Source organism: Argopecten irradians, chromosome 16, assembly GCF_041381155.1.
Source record: "Argopecten irradians isolate NY chromosome 16, Ai_NY, whole genome shotgun sequence".
Classification (NCBI taxonomy): Eukaryota; Metazoa; Mollusca; class Bivalvia; order Pectinida; family Pectinidae; genus Argopecten; species Argopecten irradians.
This window is the reverse complement of record NC_091149.1, coordinates 31148389-31165975: the sequence shown is the minus strand read 5'-3', so window position 1 is coordinate 31165975 and position 17587 is coordinate 31148389. Positions and strand designations below refer to the sequence as shown.

At 37.2% G+C, this 17587-nt stretch overlaps 1 protein-coding gene across 2 annotated transcripts in view; it reads right to left on the bottom strand.

Moving 5' to 3' along the window:
• Window positions 1–3729: 3729 nt before the first annotated feature.
• Window positions 3730–17587, bottom strand: part of LOC138310542 (proprotein convertase subtilisin/kexin type 5-like) — a 16501-nt gene continuing 2643 nt past the window's right edge. For both annotated transcript variants that reach the window (XM_069251799.1, XM_069251798.1), the window contains 2 exons: window positions 7438–10194; window positions 3730–7130 (listed from right to left, as the gene is read on the bottom strand). In XM_069251799.1, the coding sequence (XP_069107900.1) occupies window positions 6885–7130; window positions 7438–10194 (3003 nt within the window). In that variant the 3' untranslated portion in view covers window positions 3730–6884. The remainder of the gene's footprint in view (window positions 7131–7437; window positions 10195–17587) is intronic.

The window sequence follows — 17587 nt, the reverse complement described above, 5'->3', positions numbered from 1 at the left end:
CGAAAGGTCTGGAAATGGATCCGGCTAAAGTGAAAGCCATCACCGAAATGCCCGTTCCGAAAGACAAAGCTGGAGTACAACGCTTGTTAGGCATGATAAACTTTGTGCAAAAGTTTGCACCGCGATTGTCAGAGATGACCACTCCGTTACGTGACCTTTTGAAAAAGGATTCAGAATTTATGTGGGACGCAACTGTTCAAGGCAAGGCTTTTGATGAAATCAAGAAAGCACTGTCTGATGTGCCGGTATTGAAATTTTTCGACCCATCAAAACAAACGGTACTGCAATGTGATGCTTCAGAAAATGGACTAGGGGCATGTCTCCTTCAGGAAGGACACCCTGTGGGGTACGCGTCGCGAGCGCTCACGGCAACAGAATGTAACTATGCCCAAATTGAGAAAGAGCTTCTGGCGGTGGTTTTTGGAATGACAAAATTTGAACAATACACGTATGGAACACATGTTGTTGTCGAGTCAGACCACAAGCCATTAGAGATTATTGACAAGAAAAACCTGTTTAGTGCTCCTAAACGCTTACAACGTATGTTGCTAAATCTTCAGCGTTTTGACTACACAATCGTCTACAAGAAGGGCACGGAAATGTACATGGCGGATACGTTAAGCAGGGCATTTTTGTCAAGTACTGATGAAGAGACACGTGTTGCGAGTCGCCTTTCTGAATTTGAACACGTAAACACTGTGAAACATCTGCCAGTGTCGTCTGAAACGCTTCATAAGCTACAACAGGCCACTGAAAGTGACGCAAGTCTTATAGAATTAATGCGAGTTGTTCAACGTGGGTGGCCAGAGAGCAAAGAACAACTCTCTCAAGAGGTCCAGAAGTACTTCCCTTTTCGAGAAGAGTTGACTGTCCACAACGGATTGTTATTCAAGAACGACCGTGTAGTAGTGCCAATTTCCGAACGCCGTAACATGATGGAAAGAGCACATTCAAGCCATATCGGTCTCCAGGGATGTTTACGAAGAGCAAGGGAGTCAATATATTGGCCGAATCTGAATCGTGACTTTGAAGAGTTTATTCGGGCATGTGACACGTGCAATGCATATTCGCAGGAGAATAGCAGAGAACCTCTGATATCGCATGAGACACCAAGTAGACCATGGGAAAAAGTCGGCGTTGACCTGTTCTACTTGGATGGGAAAGACTACCTTCTAACCGTTGATTATTATTCAGATTTTTTTGAAGTCGACCGTCTCCATGACAAGAAAGGCACTGAGGTAATCAGAAAGTTGAAAGCTCATTTTTCGCGCTATGGTCTACCGTGTGTCGTTATGTCGGATAATGGGCCACCTTTCAACGGGAAACAATTTTCTGACTTTGCAAAGGCCTATGAGTTCCAACATGTCACTAGTTCGCCAAGATACCCGCAATCTAATGGGAAAGTGGAAAACGCTATCAAAACCGCCAAACGTATTCTTGAAAAATCCAAGAAGGACAAGACAGATCCCTACATGGCCATGTTGGATTGGAGGAACACACCAGGGGAAATTGTCAAGTCGTCCCCTGTCCAACGGCTATATGGAAGACGCACCCGTACGCTGTTACCGCTAACAACAAAGCTGTTGGAGCCTAATGTGGTTCCAAACTCACAAACTCGGAAGGAAATTGAGCGAAGGAAAGACAAACAACAACAATATTATGATAAAGGTACCAAGGGCATTGGCTGAACTAATGCCTGGTGAGGACAGTCAGAATTAAACCAACTGAGTTCGGAAAGGAATGGACAAAAGCAAGCGTGCAAGATAAGGTGAACATTAGATCATACACAGTCAAAACAGAGGACGGGTCAGTATATCGTAGAAATCGGCATCATCTCAAGAAGACCCCAGAGGTCTTCACTGAGGATGACAATCAACCCATTTTGGAGTCGGAGGTGTCTGAACCAGCGATGACGAACGTCAATGAAGGAGACGAGAGGCCGCCACAAAGGACGCATGAACAGACAGTCGTAGAGGTTCCACTGAGGAGATCGACTCGAGAAGTACATCGACCAAGTTACTTGAAGGACTTTGTGTGTCTCGTGAAACGTGCCACTATCCTTGAATAATATGTTTACTTTATGCGCAAGTGATAAACAGTTCAGTAACTTAGTCTGTCTAGTCATTCGATTGAAGGGACAATTTACCAAAGACTTTTTGTTATTTTGTTCTTGTTTTAATAGTTCATTTGTTAATGTTAATAATTTCAGCGAAGACTGTGAATTAAGTAAAAGTGGCACCATCGCGAAAGAGACTCTGATCTTGATGAATATAGTGAGTTATGAACAGTGCTAAAGAAAGGGGATGTAACGATAATATAGAAACTACAATAATGGTTTCTCCCCATAATAGACACTCCCTTGAAAATGGTACTTCCGGTTTATGATGTCATCAGTTTTTGTGTATACCATGTGCTTGTTATGATGGAGAATGAATACAGTCAAGCTGATAAGTGTGTTGGGTTTATGTCGATCACAAACATCATAAATGACGCTACATAAAGTAGGATGAAATAGCTGTATTTGTTTTGATTAGAGTTTGAGGGGTAATGTTTGTGTATAATTATACACACCTATACACACAAACTGGATTAAAGTAGGATGATATAGCTGTATTTGTTTTTGATTAGAGTTTGAGGGGTATTGTTTGTGTAATTATACACACCTATACACACAAACTGGATTAAAGTAGGATGAAATAACTGTATTTGTTCTGATTAGAGTTTAAGGGGAATTGTTTGTGTAATTATACACACCTATACACACATACTGGATTAAAAAAGGATGGCATAGCTGTATTTGTTCTGATTAGAGTTTAAGGGGTATTATTTGTGTAATTATACACACCTATACACACAAACTGGATTAAAGTAGGATGAAATAGCTGTATTTGTTCTGATTAGAGTTTAAGGGGAATTGTTTGTGTAATTATACACACCTATACACACAAACTAAAGTAGGATGAAATAGCTGTATTTGTTCTGATTAGAGTTTAAGGGGAATTGTTTGTGTAATTATACACACCTATACACACAAACTAAAGTAGGATGAAATAGCTGTATTTGTTTTGATTAGAGTTTGAGGGGTATTGTTTGTGTAATTATACACACCTATACACACAAACTGGATTAAAGTAGGATGATATAGCTGTATTAGTTCTGATTAGAGTTTAAGGGGTATTGTTTGTGTATAATTATACACACAAACTGGATTAAAGTAGGATGAAATAGCTGTATTTGTTCTGATTAGAGTTTGAGGGGTATTGTTTGTGTATAATTATACACACCTATACACACAAACTAAAGTAGGATGACATGGATGTATTTGATAAATTAATACTGTTAATATGATCATGTGAAGATGTTCTGTATCATGAGTCAGACTTTGGCCTACTATTATATAATCTATGTAAATCCCACGCTTAGTGATGCTCACATCTTTTTGTCCAACATGCATGATTTTCTATAGAGAATTCGTACTAGAGTAGGCATTTGCTTTTTCTTCATTTGTCTTTTTTGGCTTTATAGCCGGTTCATGTAATAGAGTTTTGTAGGCCACCGATACAATGCCTGGTGTTGCTGAACTTCAATGTGCCTTGCAGGCTGTTCCTATATTGGATATTACGGTTGTGGGACCAATTTATTTTTATTTTTATATTTTGTTTTCAACATGTCTTGTTTGTTTAAATTAATGATAATTAGAAAAAAATACAGTTTCACTTCAATATGATCGAAGGTGCTGACTGGTGTTTTTATTATTAAAGCATGTTTATACAATGGAAATACATTCTGTGGAAATACATACATTGTGATTCTAATTTCTGTAGGTCGTTTACCAGTTAACAATTATGACTGTCAGTTTATATTTAATAAAGTTGTCTCTTTCAGCCAGCACTTTAAACGGTAATGGAACTTTTGATGTACATTGTACTTATTGATGAGAGACAATTCCTATGACAATTTTGTCAGTATTTTCGATTCTATACACGTACTGTATTTCAGAATTATAAAAGGTGATGCATGGATGAATTCACTTATAATTATGATTTCGTTAATGAAGTTAGAATTTTACTACGAAATTTGTCTTTGTTATTAGTTCTGTAAAGAGGCAAAACCCTCGAACAGACATGTACTTAGAATTTGGGTGTTAGTTAAAGGCCCACTACCTTTCCGGAGCAAAATTTAAAGGTTTCTTAATAACATTAATAACAAAAGAAAATATATATCGATGGCTTAAGATGAGGTTACAACACCAAACATATGCAAGATTTCCTGTCTAATATACAATAACAATGTAGGTTCATTTCGCTGTTTTGCCGTCTGGCGCAGTGATAATCAACTACCGCGCGGCATTTAGGACGACGGCGGGAAACATAAAACGACCCGCGTTATGAAAATTAACATTTTATTTATTATAATTAAACAGTTCTGAAGGTGATGATAAGTGTACTAGTAAACGTATAGTTAATAACTTCTGCGACTCTACAAAATTATTGATCTCGTTTTACATTCCTATTTTAAAAATTAAAAGCCGTTTCGGAAAGGTAGTGGCCCTTTAAGAATAATGAAAATATATTTTTACTTACATTCTGTTGGATCTTTACCATTTTCGATTTGTTGTTAGTTTTGTGAAAACGTAAAAGATTACTAGATCTTAGGAAGCATATACCAGACAACCATGTGTTGACTCTCCCTTAAACTGTCTTTAACCGTAATACATGGCAGTCACATGAGAGAGATAAGGTAGCAATGACGGGTTAATATCACATACTTAGAGTGTAAAGCATGGTTTTACATGTAATTCATTAAGAATATACAAATATTTATCCTACAATCTGATTAAAATACAAATCCTTAGTATCACTACGGTTTATTGAACTGAGTGGTAATAAAGATATAATTTCATTCTGCAGCCTACACTGGCATTATCATATATACTTACTTGTAACATATTCGGTACTAACTGAAAATGCGGTTTATCGTAGATATTTAAGCTTAAAGATGCTTTACCGCCGACGAATGGTATTTTTTGTTTTGTCTTACTATGCGCAATCAGTACTTCATTCCATATAGGTCATAGTGCCATGGATTTTTTTCCGGACGCAATTATTTTTACTAAAATTTAAAATTACAAGCTCAAACTTTTTCAATGGTGGTTATGGCGTTAAAAATAACTTCTGTAACTGAAGAAAACTACTTATTTGTGTCTGCTCCAACCGTTTGTCAGCGGTGGAGTATCTTTTAATAAGTTGCAGGATAAATAGTTAACAAGGTCAGTGCCTTAAAGCCTAAGCTATGTTTCTGGCTCTGTGACTTCCCCAACCAGGCAGATATTTTATACACTGCTAATGTATTTTCTATATATAGATTGCACATTGACTAACGACACAAACGTAATATATATAATACAGTTTCCTAGGAAACTACACATCGCACACATGGGGGCAGTCATTACATGACCCTGTCTTAGTTGGCATGCTTCAGTGGTGTATCACACTATAAAAGGGCAACAGTTCCACTATACAAGAAGACACAACACCAATATACCGCAGTCTCCCAAAACACGCACCTTACATTACATACACGCTGTGCACAAAATATATGAGAGGCCGTCCTTACTTAACCCTGACTGTTAATAGGACGTTAAAGTGAACAGTCGGGCAAGGATGGCTAAAGTCGGTAAAAATAGTGTGAATGTATCCAGTATAATTTCTTATGAAATGGAAAAATAAAATCTCTCGTCAAAATCTATCTGCGTACGAAGAAATTAATTTCTACCACAATTGGTGCTGTTATTCAACTCTCAGGGTATCAAATAAACGATGCAGCTGTTGATTAACAATTTGTTTATACCACACGTGGTATAAACTATGTACGCATTCTGATTGGCTGACACGATGCACTTTGACGTCTTTCTCAGTGTCGTATCATCTTTTGTCAACGTCATCAATAATCGAGTGACGTCATGTTATGCTGTGATCGCCGCTTGACACCAAAACTGCTGTTGGATTGAGTACTTATCCTCGTCGTATTTCTATCGGCTAAAATCGGATATTATTGTGGTAGAAACAGGTCACACGACTTGTGGTTGTTGGATATGGAATTTATTCCACACTCGTAAGTTATTTTTTAAAAGTTACAAAAGACACTCGCTAAAGCTCGTGTCTTTTGTAACTTTTAAAAAATAACTCACTCGTGTTGAATAAATTCCATATCCAATAACCACTCGTTGTGTAACCTCTATTTAAAGTATGGGAATTCTAAAACGTCCTCCCGGCTCACTATGTCCGTGGTTACATTTCCACACAGCCTCGCTTTCGATGCTTTCAACTTTTCTTTACTTTAATGGTCAGAACTGGGAAACCAAGGATTTATTCATATACGTCCTTGTGGGAAACCAAGCAGAACTTGACCGTCGTATTAATATGTGAGAACTTTTGGAAGGCCAATGAACGCATTTAGACTGGTTTTCTTTGCCCGACTATTCACTTTAATTGATAAAACAAACACATGATTTAATATCTAACCGAAATGATTTGGACCTTGATAAAATTATGTGTCCTTTGTCACTGCACGATATGTGATAGATCAGGCAGCAAGTCTAACGAACTCAAAGTAACAATGCAGTCAATTAAAAAAAATACAAAGAGAGACTGCGTTGATAGTGGATCTCTTGTCCTTTTTATAGTGTTACATCAATGATGCACGCTCCTCATTAGCACTCGTGGGGAATGTTAACACTATGATGGCTCATTGTGTGTTACTGTTAGAGCCATTGTCGTCTGTAATCATTTAACCTTTTCCTTCAAGTTTGTTTCTTCATTGATATTCATTTTACCGTCATATACATTTCCATGTAATAGTTCATTTCTTCCTGTATGACGAACCTAAATGTTACTTGTCTCTGGGTCTGAAAAGCCACTGTTATCTAGACCTGTTTCAGTCTTCGTTGTGTCCATTGTTGCACCAGTAAGATCTTTTTCCGTATCACATCCTCGCCCGTGTTGTGATAAATCTCCCTCAAAATGTATTGTTGAGGTTGCACATTCATACTTTACGGAGTTGTTAGTATTTTCTCTTCTCTGTGGTTTTGCAGATTCATCTGCCATAGCCGCAGCGTCTGGGCTGTTACTCTAAAACAATGCACCGGATAACATTGCAACACAAATAGAAACATCACAGTGATGATATCCTGACAATAAGACACAGTGCATAGTTACTTAAATTTATCTGACAGCAAAAATTATCACAATTCATAAAGACTGACTAAATATACTTAACAAAAATTAGGTAATTGTCATCCAATACATAAAGTGTATCTTTATGAAAGCGAAATTCAAATTGCTAAAATGCTGAGGTTGAGTACTGATAGATAAATGCCTCTTGAACATTTTGATTACATAAAATGTAGCATACTTTATACATAGTTGTGGTACTTACTTTATTACGGGGTGTAGTTGGTGTTTTACACATGAAGAAGACTCCAATTACACTGAGTACAGCAATCACACATGTCACCACAATGGCAGCAACAAGGCCAGGGGACATCGGGATACACTTCTGTTCTAATCTAGAGAAGCTTTCGGTGATTGAACAAGGTTGTAGGCACATGGAGTCAGTTTTAATGGGATCGGACGCTGGACATGTCTTCTCGCAGGTTCTCGTCGACTCTACGGCACGGTGCGATTCTGGACAGCTATCAACACAAAATGCCCCGAATGTAATAGTGGGACAGTTTGAATAGCATCGCATGGAGTCTTTTTCTTTAGCATATTTCTCATGAAATGTGTATGGATGAGATGGTGGACAGTGGTCTAGACATCGTTGCCCCAGAGCAAAATTTGGACACTTGTTTACGCACCACACTTCTTCAAAAATAAACTCTTTTTCCGTACAATTTTTTCTGCACATCTGTCCACGTGTAGAATTCTCTACAAATCTAAAACTATTGGAACATTCTGTTGTATTCTCACATACATTGTTCACAACTAGCTTCTGTCCACATGTCACAGTACATCTGTTACCATCCCGGACCAATGGAGGTTTACATTCATTCACACAAATGAAACCTTGTGGAGAGGGTGCTGTCAAATTGAAAGTTTTTGGACATTCCTTCACACACGTATTGTTCAGCACAAACGGACTACTATCTGGACACGTTCTGTAACAGGTGCGGTTTAATTTAACGTTAGGAAGGCATGTTTCCACACAGCGTCCATCCTGTTGATTCAATACGTGTGATACTGGACATTTTGAAACACAGTTTTGACCTAATACGAACGGTGCATTCCTTGGACAGAAATAAACACATTCGGTACGATTGAATATATATCCATTACAAGTTTTATTGCATGTATTTCGGACGTGAAAAGTATCTTTTGGACATTCCTCTACACATGTGCGGTTCGGTTGGTAGCTTGGTAAATAGGATGGACATTGATCGTAGCAATGATTTTTCCATTTGAAACTTGTATCTGGACACTCTTTAACACATATGTAAATATGATAATGAGAATAAAAAGTCCTTCGATATATCGATTCATCTGATGAACAATTATGGATACACCTTGGCACTCCAAATATAACAGTTTTGTCCGGACAGGTGTCGATACAATCCATGTTATATGAAATTTCCGCGAAGTTTTGTTCAGCACATTTATCTAGACAGGAACTAGACACAAATGTCATTTTGTAGGTATCCCACATCTGTAATGTCGCAAAGTACTGATGCGATGACGGACACATTTCCGCACATACGTTATTGTTGATGACGTATGAAGAATTTTTCGGACACGAACTCTGACATTTACCATTGTAAGCAACAAAACCATCCGGACATTCGACTAGGCACTTACCATTATAAACAATCGGATAAAGCGATGGACATTTTGTCACGCATGTATTATTAAAGAGTAACAGGCTCCCCGCACATCTGCATTCGTATCTATACCAGTCAGGCCCAATATTAGTATCACATGATGTTACACAGAACTTAGTATATGGTTGCCAAGATCTAAACTTAACTACATATTTTAGCGGACATGACGCAACACACACTTGATTCAACACATATTCACTATCAACACAATGTTCCATGCATACTCCAGAGTCATCAACAAGATTTATTGGACATTTAGAGACACATGTACCGTTGTATATAGTTGAATTTTCTTTAGGACACTTAGACAAACAGGAACTGTTTGACAATAGCATGCCGTCAGGACATTTCTCCACGCAGTGGTTGTGGTACAACTTTTGGTGTGGACGACATTGTTCCATGCACGTGTAGGGTGGTGCACTGCCTTCTAACAGCTTGTGATCAGAAGGGCAGTTGTAAACACAGGATGCATTAAACACATACATACGCTTGTCGCAGGTATGCACACACGTAATACCATCGGAAAACATGTCGCCAGGGCAACTAGCAATGCATATTAGAATACCGAATGGGAATCTTCGTTTCATGACATATACAAGCGGCGCAACGTCTGGGCATGATTCCATACATGTTCTGTTCCAAAGGAACTCCAATCCTTTAGGACATGCAGCCTTGCAAATATATCCGTCGAGGAAAGTGATATCTGGACACGAGTTTAAGCAGAATTTGGTATCAAAAGCCTCAACGATGAAAGAGGCTTCTTTTGGGCAGACTGCTCGACATGTTTTATTATATCGGAACATATCAGTCGGGCAGACGCGGACACATGTTTTATTGTTACGAACATTAATATTTGAACATTCCGAAACACAGACACCACTTTCGTTGAACGGCTTATTCGAGGGACAATCGGTGACACACGAATTATTGAAAACAAGTGCTTTTGAATTTGAACAATGCGAGACACACAACGTGTCATCATTAATAGTTCCAGTTGGACATTCTAATAAACACTGATAGTCAAAACAAAACGGTCTTTCATTGGGGCAAAAGCCTTTCCGACATCGAAAGATTGGCTTCCTTATTAGCCGCTCTGACGTCACACGAGGAATGTCATGAGTGCATTCTGGATACTCATTACCAATGGGACAGAAGTCCAAACACCAATATGATACATTAAATGGCGTATGAGATGGACATACGGAGGTACAGTTGGAGGTGAATTGCACTTGATATGATCCAGACGGACATTCCAAATATACGCTTCCATTGAAATGCACTTGAGTCGCCACATATGATAAATTCATAACAATAAACATCTGAAACAAAAGAAAAAATACATTTTACTTCACCATATGATAATTAAAAATACGTCTGTCAGAGAGCACAATGCAACTTTATTAACCAATCTTCAACCAATCAAAGTTGTCTTGTAGTCCGTCTACATACCACCCATGATGCGCAGATGGGTTAGGGTAGGGTTAATATAGCATTAAATGGCGCATGAGATGGCCATACGGAGGTACAGTTGGAGGTGAATTGCACTTGATATGATCCAGATGGACATTCCAAATATTCCATATAGACCACTGCGCCATATTTTTATTTATTGTATTTATTGCTTTATTGTAATTTATATCAACCGTTTCATCCAGATTTATTGAGAATTCAAGCCCCAAAAGAGTAAATTTTGTCTTTCCCCATGTTAGCTTCCATCTGTGATGATAGACGTCTCTACTGAACTTTTTACTTTCAATCCAAATAACATTTGTTTTTCCTGGTTTATCCTTAAGCCTGATATCTGTTCAAAACGGTCTAGTGTACACAGAGCTTCATCAAATGATATCTGAGATCCATCTAAAATGAATGATGTATCGTCTGCGAACTGCGAGAGTTTATGGTCCCCCTTATCACTATACCACTAATATTTCTGTTATATTGTTACCATAATAGCTAGGATTTCTGCGACAAGTAGAAACAGATAGGGCGATATAGGGTCACCTTGGCGACATCCACGACAAATAGGAAAAGAGTCGGATAAGCAGCAGTTTTGGGTTATGGTAGAAAAGATATTTTTGTTAAGGTTCATGTAAAGGCTTTAACCAGTGATATTTTGCAAGCCTATAACTCATTACTGTGCTGCAATTGAACAAAACTAACTTCAGTAATTGTTGGTATGTACCCTGTACTGTCAGTCTTACTGTAGATATGTAATTTGTGAAGCTGCTTGTAAATTTCAGTAAAATAAGAGAAAAATGTATATTTCTGGAGAAGACATAGAACTCGTGTGAATTGCATTGATGGCACCAAATAAGCATGCTATTGTGTTCAGTAGTGACTATGCCAGGTACTCCAACAGTTTGTTTGGCAAAATCGGACCAGCGAATAGCGCAGGAGCCTATTGTTGTAAATGCAAATGGCTGCTTTAAATGGCGGATTACAAATATAGCATATAAGAAGACATTTTAATTGATACAAGTACTCTTATATACACTATAAGGTACTCTGAACTTGACAAGAAGACTATTAACGAAAAAATAGTTAAAATGTGGACTTTGAGGCTCTTTCCGGAAATCTGCATTTTTCGCCCCAAACAGATCGGTTGAACTATTTTTTCGTGAAGAGTCTTCTTGTCATGTTCAGAGTACCTTATGGTGTCTATAAGAACATTTGTATCAATTGAGATGGCTTCTTATATGCGATATTTGTGATCCGCCATTTATAGCAGCCATTTGAATTTTACTACAATAGGCTCATGCGCTATTTGCTGGTCCGATTTTGCCAAACAAACTGTTGGAGTACCTGGCATATTCACAACTGAACATGATGGCATGATTTTTACTGAATTTTACAAGCAGCTTCACAAATTACATATCAACAGTAAGACCGACAGTTAGCCAGGTTATATACCAACAATTAATGAAATTAGTTATGTTCAACTGCAGCACAGTAATGAGTTCTAGGCTTGCAAAATATCACTGTTTAAAGCCTTTACATGAACCTTAAATACTTGTATCCATTTTTTGAACCTATCCCCAAAATTAAAAAAAAAATCTATAACTTTTTTCTAAAAAATTCCAAGAAACTGAATCAAAAGCTTTTTCGAAATCTATAAAAATAAGAAGTCCAGGTAATTTTTTTCTTGTGTGAAATTCATTAAATCGTAAATCAATCTGGTGTTTTCCCCAATATATCTTCCCTTTATAAAACCAGTTTGTGTTTTCGAAATAATTGTGTCTAAGTGTCTGATACCAGTCTTTGTTAAATTCTGACCATTGGTTATGAAGAAATCGATTGTTGGCGGACGGACGGACGATGGACGCTTAATCTCAAATTGGTCCTTCGGGCCGTGTGAGCTAACAAGAGGCCCAAGGGCCTTAACGGTGATCTGACTACCTTGGCAATATTCATATAGGAAATTAATTAGATATAGTGTCATTGTAGCCATCTTCGATTTGGGATCAACCAGAGATGTAAGAACACTTTGTCGGGACTATGTCAGGATCATTTCATGCAAGTTTCAGCCAATTCGCACCGGTAAAACTTGAGAAGAAGTTCAAAATGTGTTTTCAAGATAGCGGCTTTCTTGGATTTCAGATCAACCCGAAAAATAACAATACCTTGTCGGGACCATGTCAGGATAATTTCATGTAAGTTTCAGCTAAATCGCACTGGTAGAACTTGAGAAGAAGTTCAAAATGTGAAAAGTTAACGCACGGCAGACGGCGGACGACGACGGACGAAACACGATGACTATAGGTCATTCTGACCCTTCGGGTCAGATGACCTAAAAATGTCATATTTCACTTCAACATATGATAATTGAAAATTACTTTAACAATGAGCACAATGCAACCTCATTTACCAAGGTTCAATCTTGTCTGGTAATCCGTTTTTGGGAAATGGAGTGAAGGCATACTTTTTGCCACTGAACAATTTAGATTTGTACTTAAACCAACGATATTTACTATTTGCGTCTATCATTTATAACACCAGAACAACTATTTAGAATATTTAAGCAATAAACTGTTACCAGATTGGACATACAGTTGATATGAAGCCCATCCGGAAGGAAGATAAATAGAATGGCGCCCGTTAGGGCGCCATGAATATTTATCTTTCGGACGGATGGGCTTCATATCAACTGTATGTCCAATCTGGTAACAGTTTATTACTTATATTTCCATTACGATCATTCAAATTCAAAACTATACATGTATATCTTTTGAATTTCCCGCTTGCGCTAGTGTTGACGTCACCAAGTTCAATAAACGGAACAGCCATAGCATCAGATTCTGAATATAGTTCAACACAAAACGGTTTGAAACAAGCTAACAAATGAAAATTATGCGATAATATTTTTTATACATGTTATTTTGTCAATACGATAATACCATTAGATTTCATAGACCGCACAACTTTAAAACCACTTTTAAAAATATTTGACCGTTATGTATAGGCGTAAGTATACAGTGTATACATTCTCAGTGACGCAGCGGAAACGTTAAATATTCATACGCTTGACCAGATTGGAGTTCATAGCCAGATATTGCCCATCTGGTTTAACATAAATTAAACGGGAAACTGAAAGTAGAATGGAAATATAATATTATGTTACCAGTATGTTTGCTTAATACTTAATAGGCCGGGATCTAGGGGGGGTCTACGTGCACCCCCCCCCCCACAACTTAACGAACCAATGTTTTTATGAAGCTTATGACCCACTGATAACGAAATCGAGAGGTAACATTGTATAAACTGGGATGAACTTCCGGTTATGACGTCATCAAGATGGCCGCCATCTCGTATTTCACTAAAGATTGAAAAATAGTCATAACATTGACATTTTTCAACCGAAGAAGACAAATGAGGCATCAAAATGACCACAATAGAACAACAAATACATATCAGGACCATATAGTCCAATATATGTAGTTATTTCTACGCAGGAAATGAAAAAATCGGATTTTAAGCTCAAAAATGGTAATTTTTTAGCAAATTTTTCATATTTGGCTTGACGCAGCAAAAATGTTTGTCAACAGCAAACTATTATTTCTAATCAGTTATTTGACCTCTTATCAATCAGTAAAAACAACACCAACAAAAAAAACAATGTTAACATTGTATAAGCTCCGGTTATGACGTCATCAAGATGGCCGCCATCTCGAATTTCACTAACAATTGAAAAATAGTCATAGCATTAACATTTTTCAACCGGAGTAGACAAATGAGATATCAAAATGATCATAATAGAACATCAAATTCATATCGGGACCATATAATCCAATATATGTAGTGATGTCTACGCAGGAAATGAAAAAAATAGGATTTTAAGCTCAAAAATGATATTTTTTAGCAAATTTTTCATATTTGGCTTTACGCAGCTATAATTGTTTCCCAACAAGAAACTATTATTCGTAATCAGTTATTTGACCTCTTATCAATTAGTAAAAACAACAACAACAAAAAAATATATAGAAATTCAAAAGAGAATTATTGTTATACCATCATTTGGTTTACAAAACATCACCGGGTGCGTATACAGGGTACATGATTGCTGTTTTTTCCAAACCGCTGACGCTACAGTTTCCGGATGTCTTAGAACTTCCTGAAGATAACATTGGCAATTGACGATCCATATCTTAACACATTTGAATTTTAAGGTGGCTTAATATCTAAGTGGGACTTGACAATTTCCTAACAAAATCCATTTTCGTGTTCGAAAGTTTGTAGACTAGTAGCGTCTCAAAATTAATTTTTACTGCACAACGCCAACTAATAGGGTATCGAATTAAAACTGAAGAAAGCATTTGTTTCCGTTAATACCACGACACTTTCCGAAATTTGTTTCTTTTAGAAATAGCGCATCCACTGTTGACTTTATTTTTCTGTGTGTAACGTAAGGAAATGTCAGATGGTTACTGCAGTATCACATATTTTTTTCAATAGTTCTTAATGATAAGCATTATCTTTGTGCGTGCTTTCTCGCCAGAGTGTCGATGAGCTGATGAGCTGATGTGACATTACATTACCGGTTTACCATCGTGGTTATAACTTCTCAACCGTCCATGGCCAGAGGTAACATCCAGAACATCGGGTTCGCGGATGTTGGAGCTCATCCTGTTTTCAACCTAGTGATTCACATATCGTATATGATGTTCCAGACCTCTCCGGTAGGATGGAAAAGACACCAGAGCCACATTCTGCGAAGGGTTGAGTTGCATCTCCTTAATTCGTATGAAGCACAATTCCTCATTCTTGTGAACCCTCAGTGACCATAGATGACACAGGTGAATTATTTGAGGTCATAAATGAGGTCTACAGTGAAGTTCTTTTCTTTGCCAAGTCTGGAGAGCACTGTAGAAAACTTTTTCTGGAGAGATTTCAATGGTGTATCCACGCATACACCAGATGCCACACAACCAGTACCTTCAAGGGACATGGGAAAGTCTGACCAATGAAAAACATTTAACATTGAGACCTCGAGGATATCACCTGTGCCATCTATAGTCGCACGAGTGTCCACAAGGTTGATGAATGGTGCTTGAATCATTCCACCATTCGAAGAATCTGGATCTGGTGTAATTTCCTGAGAAGTCTGAAACAGCATATACGATATGTTAGAATCTGAAGGAGATCCCACATCCCTGAACCTGTTGTTCCTGATATAAACTCTGGCCATGGATGGGCCATGAAAGATGACAGGCTAGAACACCACTGGTAATGTAGTGTCACATCATCTCATCGACATCGAAGACGACGCTCTGGCTTTCGACGAATTGGATACTGATATCTCGATTACTCTGATTTGGACTGCATGTACCATCTACCAGACATGCCGAGTCACGTCAGAGGATAGTGCAGTGAGGTGGGAAAGCACGCACAATGATAATGGTTATAATTGAGAACCAGTGAAAGAAATATGCGACATTGTGGTAACTATCTGACATTTTGCTATTAATATGCATAGGAAATAAACGAAACTGTGACTTGTCCTACCCGAGGCTAGATATTCTGTCAACTTTACATTCATGTTTCCTACTTATAAATCGTCAATAGTCAAACTTATTTAAGGAACTTGTAATACACCAGGAAACTGTAGTGTCAGCGGTTTGGAGTTAGAAAAATAGCATATACCCAGTATACGCACCCGGTGATGTTTTGTAAACTTAATGATGGTATAACAACAATTCTTTTTTGTATCTCTATATATTTTATTGTTTTACTGAGTGATTAGAGGTCAAATAACTGTTTACGAATAATAGTTTCTTGTTGGGAAACAATTATAGCTGCGTAAAAGCCAAATATGAAAAATTTGCTAAAAAATTATCATTTTTGAGCTTAAAATCCTATTTTTTCATTTCCTTCGTAGAAATCACTACATATATTGGATTATATGGTCCCGATATGAATTTGATGTTCTATTATGATCATTTTGATACCTCATTTGTCTACTTCGGTTGAAAAATGTTAATGCTATGACTATTTTTCAATTGTTAGTGAAATTCGAGATGGCGGCCATCTTGATGACGTCATAACCGGAGCTTATACAATGTTAACATTGTTTTTTTGTTGGTGTTGTTTTTACTGATTGATAAGAGGTCAAATAACTGATTAGAAATAATAGTTTGCTGTTGACAAACATTTTTGCTGCGTCAAGCCAAATATGAAAAATTTGCTAAAAAATTACCATTTTTGAGCTTAAAATCCGATTTTTTCATTTCCTGCGTAGAAATAACTACATATATTGGACTATATGGTCCTGATATGTATTTGTTGTTCTATTGTGGTCATTTTGATGCCTCATTTGTCTTCTTCGGTTGAAAAATGTCAATGTTATGACTATTTTTCAATCTTTAGTGAAATACGAGATGGCGGCCATCTTGATGACGTCATAACCGGAAGTTCATCCCAGTTTATACAATGTTACCTCTCGATTTCGTTATCAGTGGGTCATAAGGCTTCAGAAAAACCTTGGTTCGTTAAGTTGTGGGGGGGGGGGGGTGCACGTAGACCCCCCCTAGATCCCGGCCTATAATACTTGATACTTAGTCATGTTATTCTTTACATATTGATATATAAGAACACATCAGTAAAGATTTAGAAAAAAATAACTTTTAATATATTTCACATTTGATCACGAGGTTAAATCCAATTGATTTTAGGAAAACTCGTGTTTTGAAATTACGTGTTGACTGATCTTTTTTCAACGGTAAAGAATGTATTGGAATTGATACAGAGGATAATTTAAGATATTTATATTATTGATATACTTTACAAAATATATGTGCCTTTTAAAATAAATCGATGACCTGAAGAAGTTTGAAGAGAAATGTCAAATTTTGTCACATTAAAAATTGAAATAATAAATGACACGAGTAACGATGTGGACCTCTAACCAGTCATATTTCTACTTTAGGATATCATCAGGATTATTGGATTTATTTATGTGAGGTATTACCACCCACTGATATTAAGTTTTATCCTAGTTTTTATTCTGTGCAACCGGATAACAGTGAGTTATCAGCACAAAACGCGCCATAATTAGCTTATATCAGCTAACGATTGACGTCTACGAAGAGGTATCAGGTATATAAATCGCTATATGAGTTATACAAATAATTTCATGTTTAAACTTAAAAGTAAATGTATGTCTATGTCTTGTATCTAGTATCACTGATTTCATGTCAATTTCTGAACATTTCAAGTTAG